This window comes from Alligator mississippiensis, chromosome 15 (assembly GCF_030867095.1).
Source record: "Alligator mississippiensis isolate rAllMis1 chromosome 15, rAllMis1, whole genome shotgun sequence".
Lineage (NCBI taxonomy): Eukaryota > Metazoa > Chordata > Crocodylia > Alligatoridae > Alligator > Alligator mississippiensis.
The window spans coordinates 22,236,164-22,249,609 of record NC_081838.1 but is presented as its reverse complement, the minus strand read 5'-3'; the positions used below and the strand labels follow the sequence as shown (position 1 = coordinate 22,249,609).

The window sequence follows — 13,446 nt, the reverse complement described above, 5'->3', positions numbered from 1 at the left end:
CTCTGGAGGCAGGCAGTTCATTGATCATGTCTCAAGAGAGAGAGCAGTTTTCACACGGCCCAGCTCTTCTCTCTCTGGGTTTTCATCATGGCTACAGCACTTTCTCCTGGGCCGTCCTTAACTTATATAGATCTTATGACCTCATTTACCTGGTCCAATGGAGGCCAGCACCTGCTGGCTGCCAGCCAACCAATTTGAAATGCATCACTGGTTGCCAGATAGACTAGCAGGGTCTCTAGCCCCCTCTCAGTCATGTTGGCATTGCTTAGAGCAACAGGAAGCGTACGCCCCCACCCAGGTGTGTGATGCCAGTCACGTAGGCAGAGGGAGCAGGTTTGCCCCCTCCCTCAGGAATGTCTAAAGCTCAGGGTCACATGAAGAGATGGGGCAGAGGAGTGACCACGGTACCAAATTGTCACGTAGCAGAGTTTTGGAGAGAGACAGGGATGGTATTCTGCCAGGGGGGCTAGGGCTCGGCGCACGGCACTGCCCAGCCCCAGCCAGGTCAGCGAGGTGCTGCACGGCGAGCAGGAGGGCACAGGCCCAGCAGGAGGGGCGCAGCCCCACTGCCAGGAGGTCTGAGTGCTGCTCTGGCCTCTGTTGCTGACCAGCAGTCAGTAATTACTTGGCAGCTGCTCCTTCCCGTTGGGCCTCATTTCTTCCCCGTGAAGCCAGATCAGGACACTTCTGTCGAGTGCCGGAGGAGAAAGAAGTGCCACGCAGCACTTAAAAGCATTTGAAGAAAACGACTTTTCTGTCCCACTGACTGTCCTGAATGGCTGGAAGCTTTCCTGAATCCCGGGGGCTGAAAACCTATTTCAGTGAATGGGAAATGTCACGTTTCCCACTTTAAACTGCCTCTGTTACAGACGGGAAGCACTGCAGGTTTCTTGGCTCAGGACTATTCAGCTCTGCCACCTGGTCAAATGCAGCAGTCAGACCTAATGACAGGTCTGCCCCTGCTCTTGCATAAGCTGGGCGGTCCCTGGCAGGATGGCACATGCTGTGTCAGTGAATTCAGCTTCAGGGAAGATCCATCCTGGCTGAGCTGGTTACTGGAAACCACACTGACCCTTTGGCTGGGGGCAGATCCACCGCACGGAGCTTGTGTTTGCTTTTCTCAGCTCCACTCCCTGCACCAGGTTGCCTGTAGCCTATTTAAAGCAGGGCGGCAGGAAGACCACAGGCTCATCCTTCTCCCGGTTAGGAATCTGCTGGCGAGAGACGTGGGACCTACAGAGCCGGTGAGTGCGAAGCATCCCCCTGGGCCTGTCCATCGGGGCCCCTGGGAACATGAGGCGTCGATCCCTCTGTGGAGCCTCTCATGAGGGCATTAAATGGCCTTAGCTCCATCGTTCTCCACCTTTTTAGACACCTTCAGCACTCAGTTTTCTCTCTGTTGTTGACTACAGAGAAATAAGGGAGTGAAAGAGCTCAGAAAGACCACATCAGGGCAGTATGCTTCTAGCACTGTGCAGTCCGATCTGAAATCTCTGGGCTTATCTTGTGAATCGTGTCTGCACACCTAACAGTGCTCACATTGTGTGGCCTCTTGCAGTACCCTTGAAAGGACCTCAAGGCACCAAGGTGCTGCAGTTGTTGGCTACAAATGTCCAACTTGGGATCCTTAAAATTCTGGTTTATTAGGCGGATTGAAACACTGTAATGAGTTAAATCATAAACCTTGGGGCTGGTCCCCACACGCACACACACACACACACACACACAGTAGCAAGCTACAGAGTTAGGTATACCTACCCTACAAGCGCTGGAGTCTGCCATCGATGGCCAGTCAAGGCTTCTTTCAGCGTGGTGTTATCCTCCAAAAGGGGGTCGCCGGCTGGTCCTTCTGGCTGGACAGGTCTGGTCAAGTTGGAGATCAAGAGGGCACCACTGAGGGTCACTTTTTACTGCCTTTTATCTGTCCTTGGCAGACTTTGGTGACTCCCCAGTTTTCAGGTTTCCCAATCCAGGGGTCGTTGAGCCTCGTGGGACTTCCTCCCCCCTCGGTGGCTACTGGACTGCATCTGTCAGCCCCAGGGGTCGTCTGCATGTACGTGCAGGCTTGGGAGTCCGTTGATGAATTTTGAATAGGGCTCTGGGAGTGATCTGGAGATATTCAGCCCAAAAGTTGGTCCCCGGTGTTGATTAACTCATGCCAGGGCTTCTAGCCTTTGATCAGTGAGGTTTAGAGATTTCCCGGTTGTTACGTTGTCTTCTATTGAGTTCCTCTCTTGGTTGATCTGCAGTGTCCCAGGTGTTAATCGTTGTCTGCTGCTACAGTGTTACACATTCAATCACTGATTCACTGCTCTTTCAGGGGCCAGCCTGATACAGGGAAGGGCAGTTTGATTCCTGCCCTTGTTAACATTGTTACAATGTATAACTTACTTATAAAACTAAAACACATTTAGTTGAAAGGTGAGGAGTATAAAATATAAGCTACAAATGCCATGGCACACAAATAGATAAAAAATACCAAAATACAAGGGGAGATACAAAATGCACACATACAAATTTTAAAACACAATTCATAGATTCATAGATGTTAGGGCTGGAAGGGACCTCAATAGATCATCGAGTCCGACCCCCTGCATAGGCAGGAAAGAGTGCTGGGTCTAGATGACCCCAGCTAGATGGTTATCTAAACTCCTCTTGAAGACCCCCAGGGTAGGGGAGAGCACCACCTCCCTTGGGAGCCCGTTCCAGACCTTGGCCACTCGAACTGTGAAGAAGTTCTTCCTAACGTCCAATCTAAATCTGCTCTCTGCTAGAAACGGTAGAAAAAGAGAAACATATCCAAAGAGGGGAGAGCAAATGCAGGCAAGAGGAAAAGGGGGCTTTCTGCTACACAGTAAACTGGTTGAGAACGACCGCCTTACCCTCAGCTGCAGCAACGTTGTGTTTCTTGTTGGCTTGCCCGAATTTCAATAGCTAAGCCAGCACTGGCCCAGAGGGTGTGAGAGTGGGTCCATTGCTTCCTGAGCCTCAGGACCCCCTAATCATCAGGCCAGAGGCCAGATGGGGGAAGCGCTCCCTTTCTCTCCTGCTGGAGATGCTCCACTTTGCACAAAGGCCCGGAGGCTTTACCAAGCCGAGAGCACAGCGGTGGTTAGAGCCTGTCCCGCTGCGATGGAGGGCCCCAGCCCACGCACGCCCCTTCTCTCCCCCTCACCTGCAAGCCCACTGCCGGCCAGCTTCCTGACCCCCTGCTCTCCTCTTTTCCCAGCTATGAAGTCCATCATGACGCAACTCCCCCTCCTGCTGCTGCTCCTCTCCATGGCCTCAACCGCCCCCCTGTGCAGTAAGTGTGCAGTGTTTCTTCTTCCTGGAAATGTGCTGAGCTCGGCCTCAGGGATCCCCAGCAGGGAGGCTGGGATGGGGGTTGCATGAACAAAGGGGACGAGAGACAACTGCCCTGGCAAGGCACAGGCTTCGGTGACTCCAGGCTGGGCTCTGAAACCCACGGCCGGCCCTGCCATCCTGCCCACGGCTCAGGATGCGGCTGCGGGGACGTTCCCCTGCCTGTGTCCCAGGCCAGGACTAGCAGAGACAGCTGCCGCCGGAGGGCTCCATCACAGCTGTAATGGCTCAAAGGAGCCCAGGGCAGATGTGGGCCCTGTGGCGGGCCAGTAGGGGGTGCTCCTGCGTTGAGCCGCCCACCTCCCTGCGCCCGCCCACCTTCCAGGCTCCGAGTGCCTCCCTGGGGTGCCTCCCGTCCGGCCGACCCCTTCCCTGGAGCACACCCGCTAGCCTGGGGTTTCCGCTGCCACCATCCAAGGCTCTGGACTCACTTCTGGCTCTGCGCACCTTGGAAAACACAGGCCTGATCGTCCAATGGGTCCTAGACCCAATACCAGCACTTGGGGCACTTCCCCAAGTCAGGGGCTGATTAGGAAGCCTCCCTTAGTCCACAGACCTAAGGGGCCTCCTTGGCATAATTTAGACCCACCCCTCAATAAGTCTCCCACACCGGTCACAAAGGAGAACTTTATTGATTACAGGGGTAGGGCGGAAACAGGGTAAAAGGTAGAGCAGTATCATAGAAATCTTACAGGAATATCAAAGGAATCCATAGAGCAAACCAGGGTGGCTGAGGTAGCCGTTTAAACGCATCTGAGTTACTGAAGCTAAATATCTAATCGGATCACTAGTAGCTTACTCACTCGCATCGTCCAGAGGTGGTTGTTGTTTCCTCTGGAGGCAGGGCACTCTTGGGGCATGCGGTGATGAGGAGAGAGCCAGGTTCAGATTCACCTGGATGACCGCACGGCTAATGGCTGCCTTCTTCTTGGACCAAGCCCTTAAATAACCTCTCTGACCTCAGCAGCCCAGTCCAATCGAAGCTGCCAATACTGGCCACAAACCGACCAATCTCTCAAGCATCCCTGGCTACCTGGGCCCACGCGCAGGGCCGGGTCTTTCCCCCCCTGCCCAGGTGACTAGAGCATCGCCTCCCAGGCCCCAGGCTTTTGTCATGCAGACAAGGAGGGAGATTCCCTCTCTGAGGGATTCAACAGCAGCCTCCCAGGCTGGCCGGGACAGATATCTGGAGAGGGGCACCGACGGTGGCATTTCTGCCACAGGCCCTGGGTGCTGGGTAAAACGATCCCTGCCCCAAAGAGCTTCCAGGGTTAGTGCCTGGCCAATTTGAGGATCCGCCCTGAGACTCCTAAAAGGGCCTGAAGGCATCTCCAGGCAGGCCTCAAAATCAGCCTGAACCAGGACTCCCAATCCTGCTCCAGCCTTGACAAGTGACTTGATTTCCAAATCTCTAAGCAGCCAGTAGCTCCCTCTCGCCTCAGCCCAGGTTTCCTGGTTAGCTCCGGTCTTTTAAACACATCGCACCCACCTGAAATCAGCCCCAAACTGTCCGCGTGCTTCTGTGAGTGTGCATCAGGGAGCTGTGTGCACACCTGTGTGTGCATCTGTGGGTGTGCCGGGGTGTCGGTGGGGTTGCGGGCTGCTGGCCTACTTAGCAATACTGGGGGAAAGGAGGCTGTGCCTCGGATGGGGCTTGGGTCCTTTTCCCAAGGCTTCACTCTTACTTCTTCCCACTCACACCAATAAGCTCCTCAGTCGTTCCTCCCCCAGAGTGCTCTGCAGGGCTCCTCTGGTGCCACACTGCCCACTTGCTGGCGGGCAGCAGCTCTGTGTCCTGGTCCTCCTGCTCCCTGTTGCTGTCCCGCTTTGACTCAGGGGCTCCTACTGGAGCCTCCCCACTGCCTGCAGGTCTTGCTCCTTAAAGGGCTAATCGCTGGCCTTGGAGAGCTTCCCAGTCTGATCTGGGAGACACCACTGACAGCGAGGCAGCACCTGGCTGGGAATGGCTCTGCGTGCACACTGGCAGTGGTTACAGATAACCAGGCACACCGCTGCTGCACCCTCACAGTGCCGTCTCCTGACCCAGACAGCTTTCCCCTGGCCACAGGTCTTCCCCAGGCAGGATTGAGGGGTCTGCGTCCTTCCACCCCCATCCCTGTCACAAAGAGCCCTCCTAACCTTCGTGGTCCCCTATGCAGATGGCAACCAGGGCACCGTGGGGCTGAAGCTCCTTAATAATAGGGGTGTGGGGCCTGCATCCTTCTGGCCCCATCTTGGGTAACAGAGATCATTCCTCACCCTCATGATCTCCCTGCAGACACAAGTGGGGGCACTGCAGCGCTGAAGCTCGCTCTCCAAAACCTGCTGAACACGTGGGAGGACACATCCTGCTGCTCCCAGACATCCCCAGGGCAGCAGAGCTGGCCCCGCAGCTGCCAGGAGATCAAAGCCTCGCAGGATGGGGCACAAGGTGAGTGAGCAGGAGGCGTCAACCCCACTTCCAGAGCTGCACTAGCTCAGTTGGCTGCCTGTCACGGGTCTCAGTGCCATCCCTCTGCCCTCACGTGGAGGCACAATCTGCCCAGGCTCCTGCAGAGTCCCTGCAGCTGCAGACCCTCCCCAGGGGCACGGCCCAGGCACCTGTACCACTGTCCCCGGGCTCTTGGAGGGGCCCTCGCCTTTCCACAGCCCAGCTCCCCTAAACCATTCCTCTTCCCACCCCCCGCATCCCCACAGACGGGCTGTACACCCTGAGCACTGCAGATGGCGAGATCTACCAGACCTTCTGTGACATGTCCACGCACGGCGGCGGCTGGACCCTGGTGGCCAGCGTGCATGAGAACAACGCCCACGGGAAGTGCACTGTGGGTGACCGCTGGTCCAGCCAACAGGGGAACAGCCCCCTCTACCCGGAGGGGGACGGGAACTGGGCCAACAACAACATCTTCGGCTCCGCCATGGGCTCCACCAGCGACGACTACAAGGTGGGAGCCCTGCTCCGGGGCATCAGTCACCTGCTCCCCACTCTCCTGCTGTCCCCTGCCTCAGGGACACTGGCAATCAGCATGCCATGCCCTTCTTCCCAGCTGGCCCCTCTCCCTCTCCACGGCACGCTTCATCATTGGAGCCTCTTCAATCTGTGGGTCACAGTGGTGTTTCCTGCCCCCACCTGAGGTCAGGCCCCAGCGCGCCAGGTGCTGCACAGACAGGGAAAGAGACAGCCTGGGCCTGAGGAGCTCAGGCTCACAAGTCAGTGGATCATTTTTCCCATATGGCAGATGAGGAGCTGAGGTGACTTGCACAGGGAGTGTGTAGCCAAGCCAGAGCAGAAGCTGAGCTGCCAGGTCCCAGCCCCATGCCTGAATCACAAAACCAGCCTTCCTTCATGGGCTCAGGCCCCCTAGTCCTCCCACATCCCCACGGCCTCTCCCACTCCTGGCTCCCCTCATCCCAGCCTCTCGCGATCTGTGCCATTCCCTCGCATCACAGACAATCTTTGAATCCCCGAGCAGTGGGGCTGGAAGGACCTCTGGTCACATCTAGTCCAAGCCCTTGCCTGCGGCAGGATCAGCCCTGTCCAAAGCATCCCATTGTCTAACCCAGGAGTGTCCAAGATCTGGCTCGTGGAGTCACAACATCCAGGTTCCTGTGCTGGCCCTTATCTGCATTTGGCATATGTGGGACCAGCCCCATGTATGGGGCCCTGGACGTGCACCGCACGTTGTATGGAGCCAGTGCAGGGCCCCCCACGTCAGATCCAGTACCTGTGGTGCCCACTCTGCCACACACGGCACCTGCTGCAGCCAGTCCAGGGCAGGTGCCCTGTGCAGCATCAGTCCTGGAGCAGCACTATGGGCAGTGCAGGCCTGGACCATCCAGAGCAGACACTTAATCTGGGAGGCAGGACGGGGAGCTGTGGGCACATACTGCCAGTTCCAGTCACTCCAGGACACAGAGCAGGTGAAGTGGGCTCCATATGTGGCACAGTCCCAGACTGGGCAGAGCAGACACCATGGGCACTAGATCGGGCATTCAGGGCTGGGCGAGAGCTGTCAATGAGCTCAATCTGAGCCATGGGGCTGGCTCTAAGCCATTTATCTGGTCAATGGCCTTGGTCCTGCAGAGCCAGAGGAGTTTGACACACATGGTCTAACCTCTTAGTAAAAGTGCACGGTCAACCCCAACACAGAACAAGACATTGCATCCAAATCTGCCACAGGTAGAGCAGGGGGACCAATGTCCTGATGCTGCAAGACTTGTTAAATAGCCCTTCTCAACCCCATCAGCCTCCATGCTCAGCTCCCTGCTGAAGCCCTGCTGCTCATGGGTTTCAAGTGAACTCACCATGCCCCACTTCTGGTGAAAGTCTGGGGCCAGGAAGCACCAAACAGCATTAACTCCAAGCTGGCTACTCAGCCCTGCTGAGATGTTTCCTTCCAACTGTCGCAACAAGGGGTGCTGAGCCCATCATACCCCCTCGAGTCTACTGAATCATCCCCCAGCTGGGAGCCCCCCAGTGAGGCTGCAGCAGGATTGTCCCCGCAGCTGCACTTGAGCCGTCAGTGTCCAGCAGGCCTGAAAGGGAAGTCTCCGGACAAAGCAAAACAGCTGATTCTGGGGAGGTTCTGGCTCCAGAGAGGCCCGCAGGCTCAGGCAGGCAGGTGTGCTGAGCCTCGTCCTCCCCACAACTGGCTGCTGGCGCGGTGTAGACAAGCTCTTCTGTCCCCTTTGCTCCCCAGTGCACAAGGGGGGTGACAGTTTTTGCCTCGCAGGGATTTTATGAGGATAATTAATAGGTTTGGGGCCCTTTGAATCCCATGGTATTGGGCCATGCTCATACCCCAGAGACACGGCCGAAAAATGCAGCTCAGCCCTTGCTTTCCAGAACCCCGGCTATTACGATCTTCAAGCTGGAGACCTGTCTGTGTGGCACGTCCCCAACAGGGCGCCGCTGAGGAAGTGGAGGGACTTGGCCATCCTGAGGTACCACACTGAGACCGGCTTCCTCTCATCCGAAGGTGGGAACCTGCTCCGGCTCTACGAGGTACCGGCAGCCTCGGGCTGGGAGCTATGGAGGCAGAGTGTGCCAGAGGAGCTGGGTGACTAACAGCGTCCGTGGCGCTGGGGGGCCTGGGGAAGCGAGACAACCCACGGCTTGCATACAGTGCTTCTTGGGGACGCAGGGGATTGAAGAAGGGACCAGAAGCCTTTGGCATCAACACAGCCTGTTTGAATGCTACGGTGATGGCTCACCCTTGGGGCACCATGGAGTCCTGGTTTTGGGTTCAGGCATCTTCGCAGGGATGTTTCTGCACACAGGGGGCAAAGATGCCAGGTACTTGATGATCTTCCTGATTTATACTGTGCCTCATGGGAATGTTTAGGAGCCCTGCCACGGGCCTCACCCTGGCTGTGTTCGGTGCTGTGCAGGCACTGAGCAGAAACGTGACCACGGCCCCCACGTGTCCATGCCAAAGGATGCCTGGACTTGTCAGCGTCACTTGCTCTTGTTTGTAATGCCCTTGCTGTGCCCAGAAGTTTGTTGTAGGAGATGGGACACTGGTAGAAATTGCCTTGTGAATGTGCACCGAGGTCACCTTCCCCACGACAGCTATCACGCAGGTTTGCTGGCCTGCCACGATGCTGGATTGCTGTCACGTGTTTGTCTTCCAGAAATACCCGGTGAAATATGGTGCTGGCAGCTGCAAGGTCGACAATGGCCCGGCCGTGCCCATCGTTTATGACTTTGGCAGTGCCGAAAAAACTGCTGCCTACTACTCGCCAAGCGGCCGAGGTGAGCTGCGGTTTGTAGCCTGGGCATGTCCTGCCTCCGCTGCTAGTGCGAATGACCCGTATTTGGGGTGAAAGGAGAGCTCCAACTCAAGAAAAACCAAACCAAAAATCCCCAGGGGACAGCAGGGCACAGGAGTGTGTGCATCCACGTGTGAAGGGTTGTGTGTGCATACCTGCATGCATGTGTGTGTTCCCCACTTAATATATGGTACTAGCTGGTCACTGAATGCAAAGTAGCCCCAGAAACTGAAAGGCGCAGTGCAGCAGAGCTAAGCATCGAAGTGTGCCACAGTGGTGAGCACCACAACCATGATTGTAATCCTATCTAAAGCAGTGGTACTTGACCACGGTGCCACAGCGCCTCGGGATGCCACAAGATCCTTGTAAAGATACTGCAACACCCCAGCTCCTGTGCAAGGAGTGCTGCATGCTCTTCCTCCTACCTGCCCCACAGTCCTGCAGACAAAGGGCACCTACAGCTGCACGCCGACAGCCCCTGCATCGGCCACTCAGCAGGGTGCTCTGCCACGGTTGGCAGACAAACATGTGGAGCTAGAGATGCATTTTTCAGCCCTGCCTGCCTAGCCCCCTGCTTCTTACGCTCTCACAGGGCTGGTTGCGGGGCAGGGATGCAGGGGCAGGAGGCGTTGGTCCTCAGCATGGGAGTCGCTGGAGGAGCAGCCATGGCAGTGGCAGGGCTTCATTTGCCCCCTCAGATACCGACTGGAGCGAGGAGGTTGTTTCCTTCGCCTTCCCCCTTTCTGTGCAGTATGTGTTCTGTTGCCCACCCCCCTGTCCCTCCAACCCACTCAGTGCCCCCCACATGCCACATGTCCATCCCAGCACCTCATCCCTACCAGCTGGTGTACCCAGACTTTGTCCGTTTGGGCCCCAGGCCTGGATTTCAGGAAAGGATAACGAAGGACATAAATCGGCCCCTCAGTCACAGTGCCTAGAGGTGAGCTAGACCCACATGTAGGGAATCCATAGGGAAAACATGCATAGGGAGCATTGAGTCGGGCTTACAGCTCTGTTTCATCAACCCCACTCCTTTCCATTTCAGTGGGGTATGTGCCCCTCTCTCCTGCCTCCATTTATCTATTGCATCAATCCCCCTGACTTCCCTTTTTCCTTCATCAGGTGAATTCACCGCTGGCTTCGTCCAGTTCCGTGTGTTCAATAACGAGAAGGCGCCCATGGCCCTGTGTTCGGGGCTGAAAGTCACTGGCTGTAACACCGAGCACGTGAGTACCCCCCGATCAGGCCCAAGGACCTGCTTTGGGCTGTTCGCTGACACTGGTTGGGTCCTTTTGTGCCTGCTGTGCTAGTGGTAACATTCACCCCAGGCCAAGCCAAGCATGTGGGTGTCGCCCCTGCCCCAGAAGGTCCCAATGCAACATGAACAATAGGGCTGTGCAGAATGGCACCGTTCTGTTTCGACTTGAGTTTCGACAGAACAGCGTTTCGTTTTGAATTTCATTTCGATTCGAGACCGCTGTTCCGTTTCGCTTCGTGACAGTTTCAACGTTTTGCCCATTCGCTATAACGGGGAAGCTCAAAACAGCCTCTCTCATCTAGCAGGCATATGGGGGCGTGCAACCACGGAAGGGCTGTGGGGGTTGTGCAAGGTCTCCCAGGGCTGCGGGCCCATGATCTGCCTGCCAGATGAGAGAGGGAAGGTGGGTGCTGCCTCCTGGGACCGGGGAGCTGGGGAAGGGAACTGAGCATGATCGCTCAATTCCCCTCCCCAGCGCTACCAGCGGGCTGGGAAAAGGAACGCAGGCCAGCTGAGCTGAGCCCCCAGCCCCATCGCAGGGCTGGGGCGGGGAACTGAGTGTTCATGCTCAGTTCCCTTCCCCAGCCCAAACGCAGCGCTGGGGAGGGAACCGAGGGCTCAGTTCCCTTCTCCTGCGCTGTGATCGGCTTCCCGCAGCCCGGCGGCAGGAGGCAGGGAGAGCCAGGGCTGCGCTCCAGGCTGAGCCACATGGGGCTGTGGAGCCACTGGGAGCGCAGCCCTGGTTCTCCTCTGGCTGCTGGCTGCTTCGAAACTCGAAATGTCTTGAAACTTTCGAAACTTTTCGACTAGCCTCGTTCTGTTTCGAGGCTGTTTCGAAGCCCTTTCTTTCTATTTGATTTCGCTGTTTCGAGCTCAAAATGAGTCGAATCGAAACAGCCAGCGAAATTTCGCACAGCCCTAATGAACAATGTCAGTTCACTGCAGGCACAGGGCCTAGCTGAAATTTCAGAGAGCATGGGGAGTCCCGGAGCCCTTCATACAGGGCTCAGCATCATTGTCCTCAGTTCATTGATGGGGAAACAGGCAGGGGGGAACGAGATAACCCAACAGTGGTCGCCCAGCCCAGAGCTGCACTCCCTAAGCCAGGGGTGGCTGAGCCGCAGCACACATGACTCAACTGGCATGCAGAGCTGCTGCATGTGGCACACAGCAGATTGGGGAAGGGGCAGTTCATACAGCTGCAGATAAGGCAGAAAGCAGAACGCAGAGCAGGAGATGAGGCAGGGAGCAGCAGAGCAAGGAGCAGAAAGCAGAGCAGGAGATCAGACAAGGGGACACAGCATGGAGCAGAAAGCAGAGCAGGAGACCACCCCATGTCTAGTTCAGCCTTCTGCAGAGCACAGGCCAGGGCCTCCCCCAGTGCTACCTGCCTCACACCAGGCCTGTGGAGCCTGCCCTCCCAGCAGCTGGAGCCCTGGAGGGGCCCGGTGGGCATTGGCAACATGCCCAGCACGTTGGGAGCCTGCTTTTCCCTCAGTTGTCCCATTAGTCTAGTGAGGGGAGCCCAGCCCTGGGCGGGGCACGTACAGGGGACCCCGGACCATGTGTGGCGAGAGAGAGGGGTCTTTCTGACAGCACCCCCTGCCCCTCCATCACTTCTTCTCCCCCCTCAGTGGGATTTGAAACAGAACAACTCCGAGGTGTGCTCACATTCACCTGTGGGGGCTGAGCCATGAGCGCTGTGGGGCAGGGGTGTCCTGCTCTGTGTCTGCATAGCACGGGATCCAGCTCTGGGACCGGGGCTGCAGCAGGAGCAGGCGGTCAGAGGCTCTGGCCAGACCTGCAGCACACGCTCCTGTCTGCCCAGCTGTGCCAGGCCAGGGTGAGAGGTGTGACCGATCCCTGACAGAGGCCCTTACTGCAGGTGCAGACACGTAGGGATGACTGCACTTCTCCCTACTATTGTCCCAGGTCCTCCTGGCTGGGGCGGGTGGCCTGATGCCTTCCCAGTCACCAGTGTGACCATGCATGGTACGTGCTTCTGGGCATACAGGTGCCAAAAGCCGGCCACAAGTTTACGCTGTCCTGCTGCCAGACAGTACAGCCATGATTGCCCCAGGGGCTGGAGCAGGGTCTCTTGCACCTTGGTCTGAGGCAGCTGGCACAGCCCGGAGTCAGGACAGCAGGTAGGATGGGCCCCTGCTCTGCGCCGTTCTGCTCCTGTGTGGCACTGCCTCCGTTCTCTGCTCCTCCCAGCACTGCATAGGCGGCGGAGGTTTCTTCCCAGAAGGCAACCCGAGGCAGTGTGGCGACTTCCCCGCCTTCGACTGGGATGGCTATGGAACCCATCAGAGCTGGAGCACGTCCCGGGAGATGATCGAGTCTTCTGTGTTGCTGTTCTACCGCTAAGTCCAGGCAGGCTGGCATTCCCGGTGAAACACCACCGCTGCCAGCCCGAGCTGCTCACCAGAATGAAAATCTGCCCTTTTCTCAGCTCTTGGGGATGCAAATCAAGAGCAAATAAAGAGCTGACTGCCACTCTGCAATCAAAACAGGTTTGGGATTTCCATGTGATCACTTCCTTTTAGATCTGGAGAGGGTGGGTAGAGGTTTTTGGCACAGTGAGCGTGAGGCGTCACTGTTGGCATCATTCTCAGTGGTCACCGTCACACACAGTATCTTGCATCTGCTGCTCTCAGCGGGTGCACAGAGGGTCCGCACTGCTGTTCATGATGCAAAGAGGACAGAGGGTTGATGCGCCTTGCTCCAGCTCACTCTGGGATCCACTCCCATGGCCACTGGTGCCACCCAGCTCCTCATAACCTTAGGCCTAGCGCTCCAGCACGAGGCTCCGCTGCTTCCCACTGCTAGAAGCAAAAAGACCAGACTAGGAACTGTGAAAGCTGGGAGCAAAGGCGGGGCCAAAGCAACACCCTCCTCACATGGACACAACAAGGACTGTGCAGTACAAGATAACCACAGACCCTGTGCTCACCAGCACTAAGCTGTTATCACACGCATTGAACATGTCTGAGTAATATGGCACAACACCCCGTCGCCTCTTGCCTTGGACACCTCTCCAGACCAAGGCA

At 57.0% G+C, this 13,446-nt stretch overlaps 1 protein-coding gene across 1 annotated transcript; it reads left to right on the top strand.

Annotated features, from left to right (window-relative positions):
• Positions 1-1,066: 1,066 nt before the first annotated feature.
• On the top strand, positions 1,067-12,909 carry LOC132245573 (intelectin-like protein). Its single transcript, XM_059718159.1, has 8 exons — positions 1,067-1,244; positions 3,230-3,304; positions 5,642-5,794; positions 6,061-6,308; positions 8,210-8,368; positions 8,998-9,118; positions 10,258-10,361; positions 12,611-12,909. Exons 2-8 carry the CDS (start codon positions 3,232-3,234, stop codon positions 12,761-12,763), a joined length of 1,011 nt encoding a protein of 336 aa, XP_059574142.1. The 5' UTR covers positions 1,067-1,244; positions 3,230-3,231; the 3' UTR covers positions 12,764-12,909.
• Positions 12,910-13,446: the final 537 nt, after the last annotated feature.

Coding starts and splice junctions, on each gene's coding strand:
- LOC132245573 (XM_059718159.1), top strand. CDS start 3,232: ATGAAGTCCATCATGACGCAACTCCCCCTCCTGCTGCTGCTCCTCTCC. Junction 6,309..8,209: donor CCACCAGCGACGACTACAAG/GTGGGAGCCCTG, acceptor CTTGCTTTCCAG/AACCCCGGCTATTACGATCT. Junction 10,362..12,610: donor CTGGCTGTAACACCGAGCAC/GTGAGTACCCCC, acceptor TGCTCCTCCCAG/CACTGCATAGGCGGCGGAGG.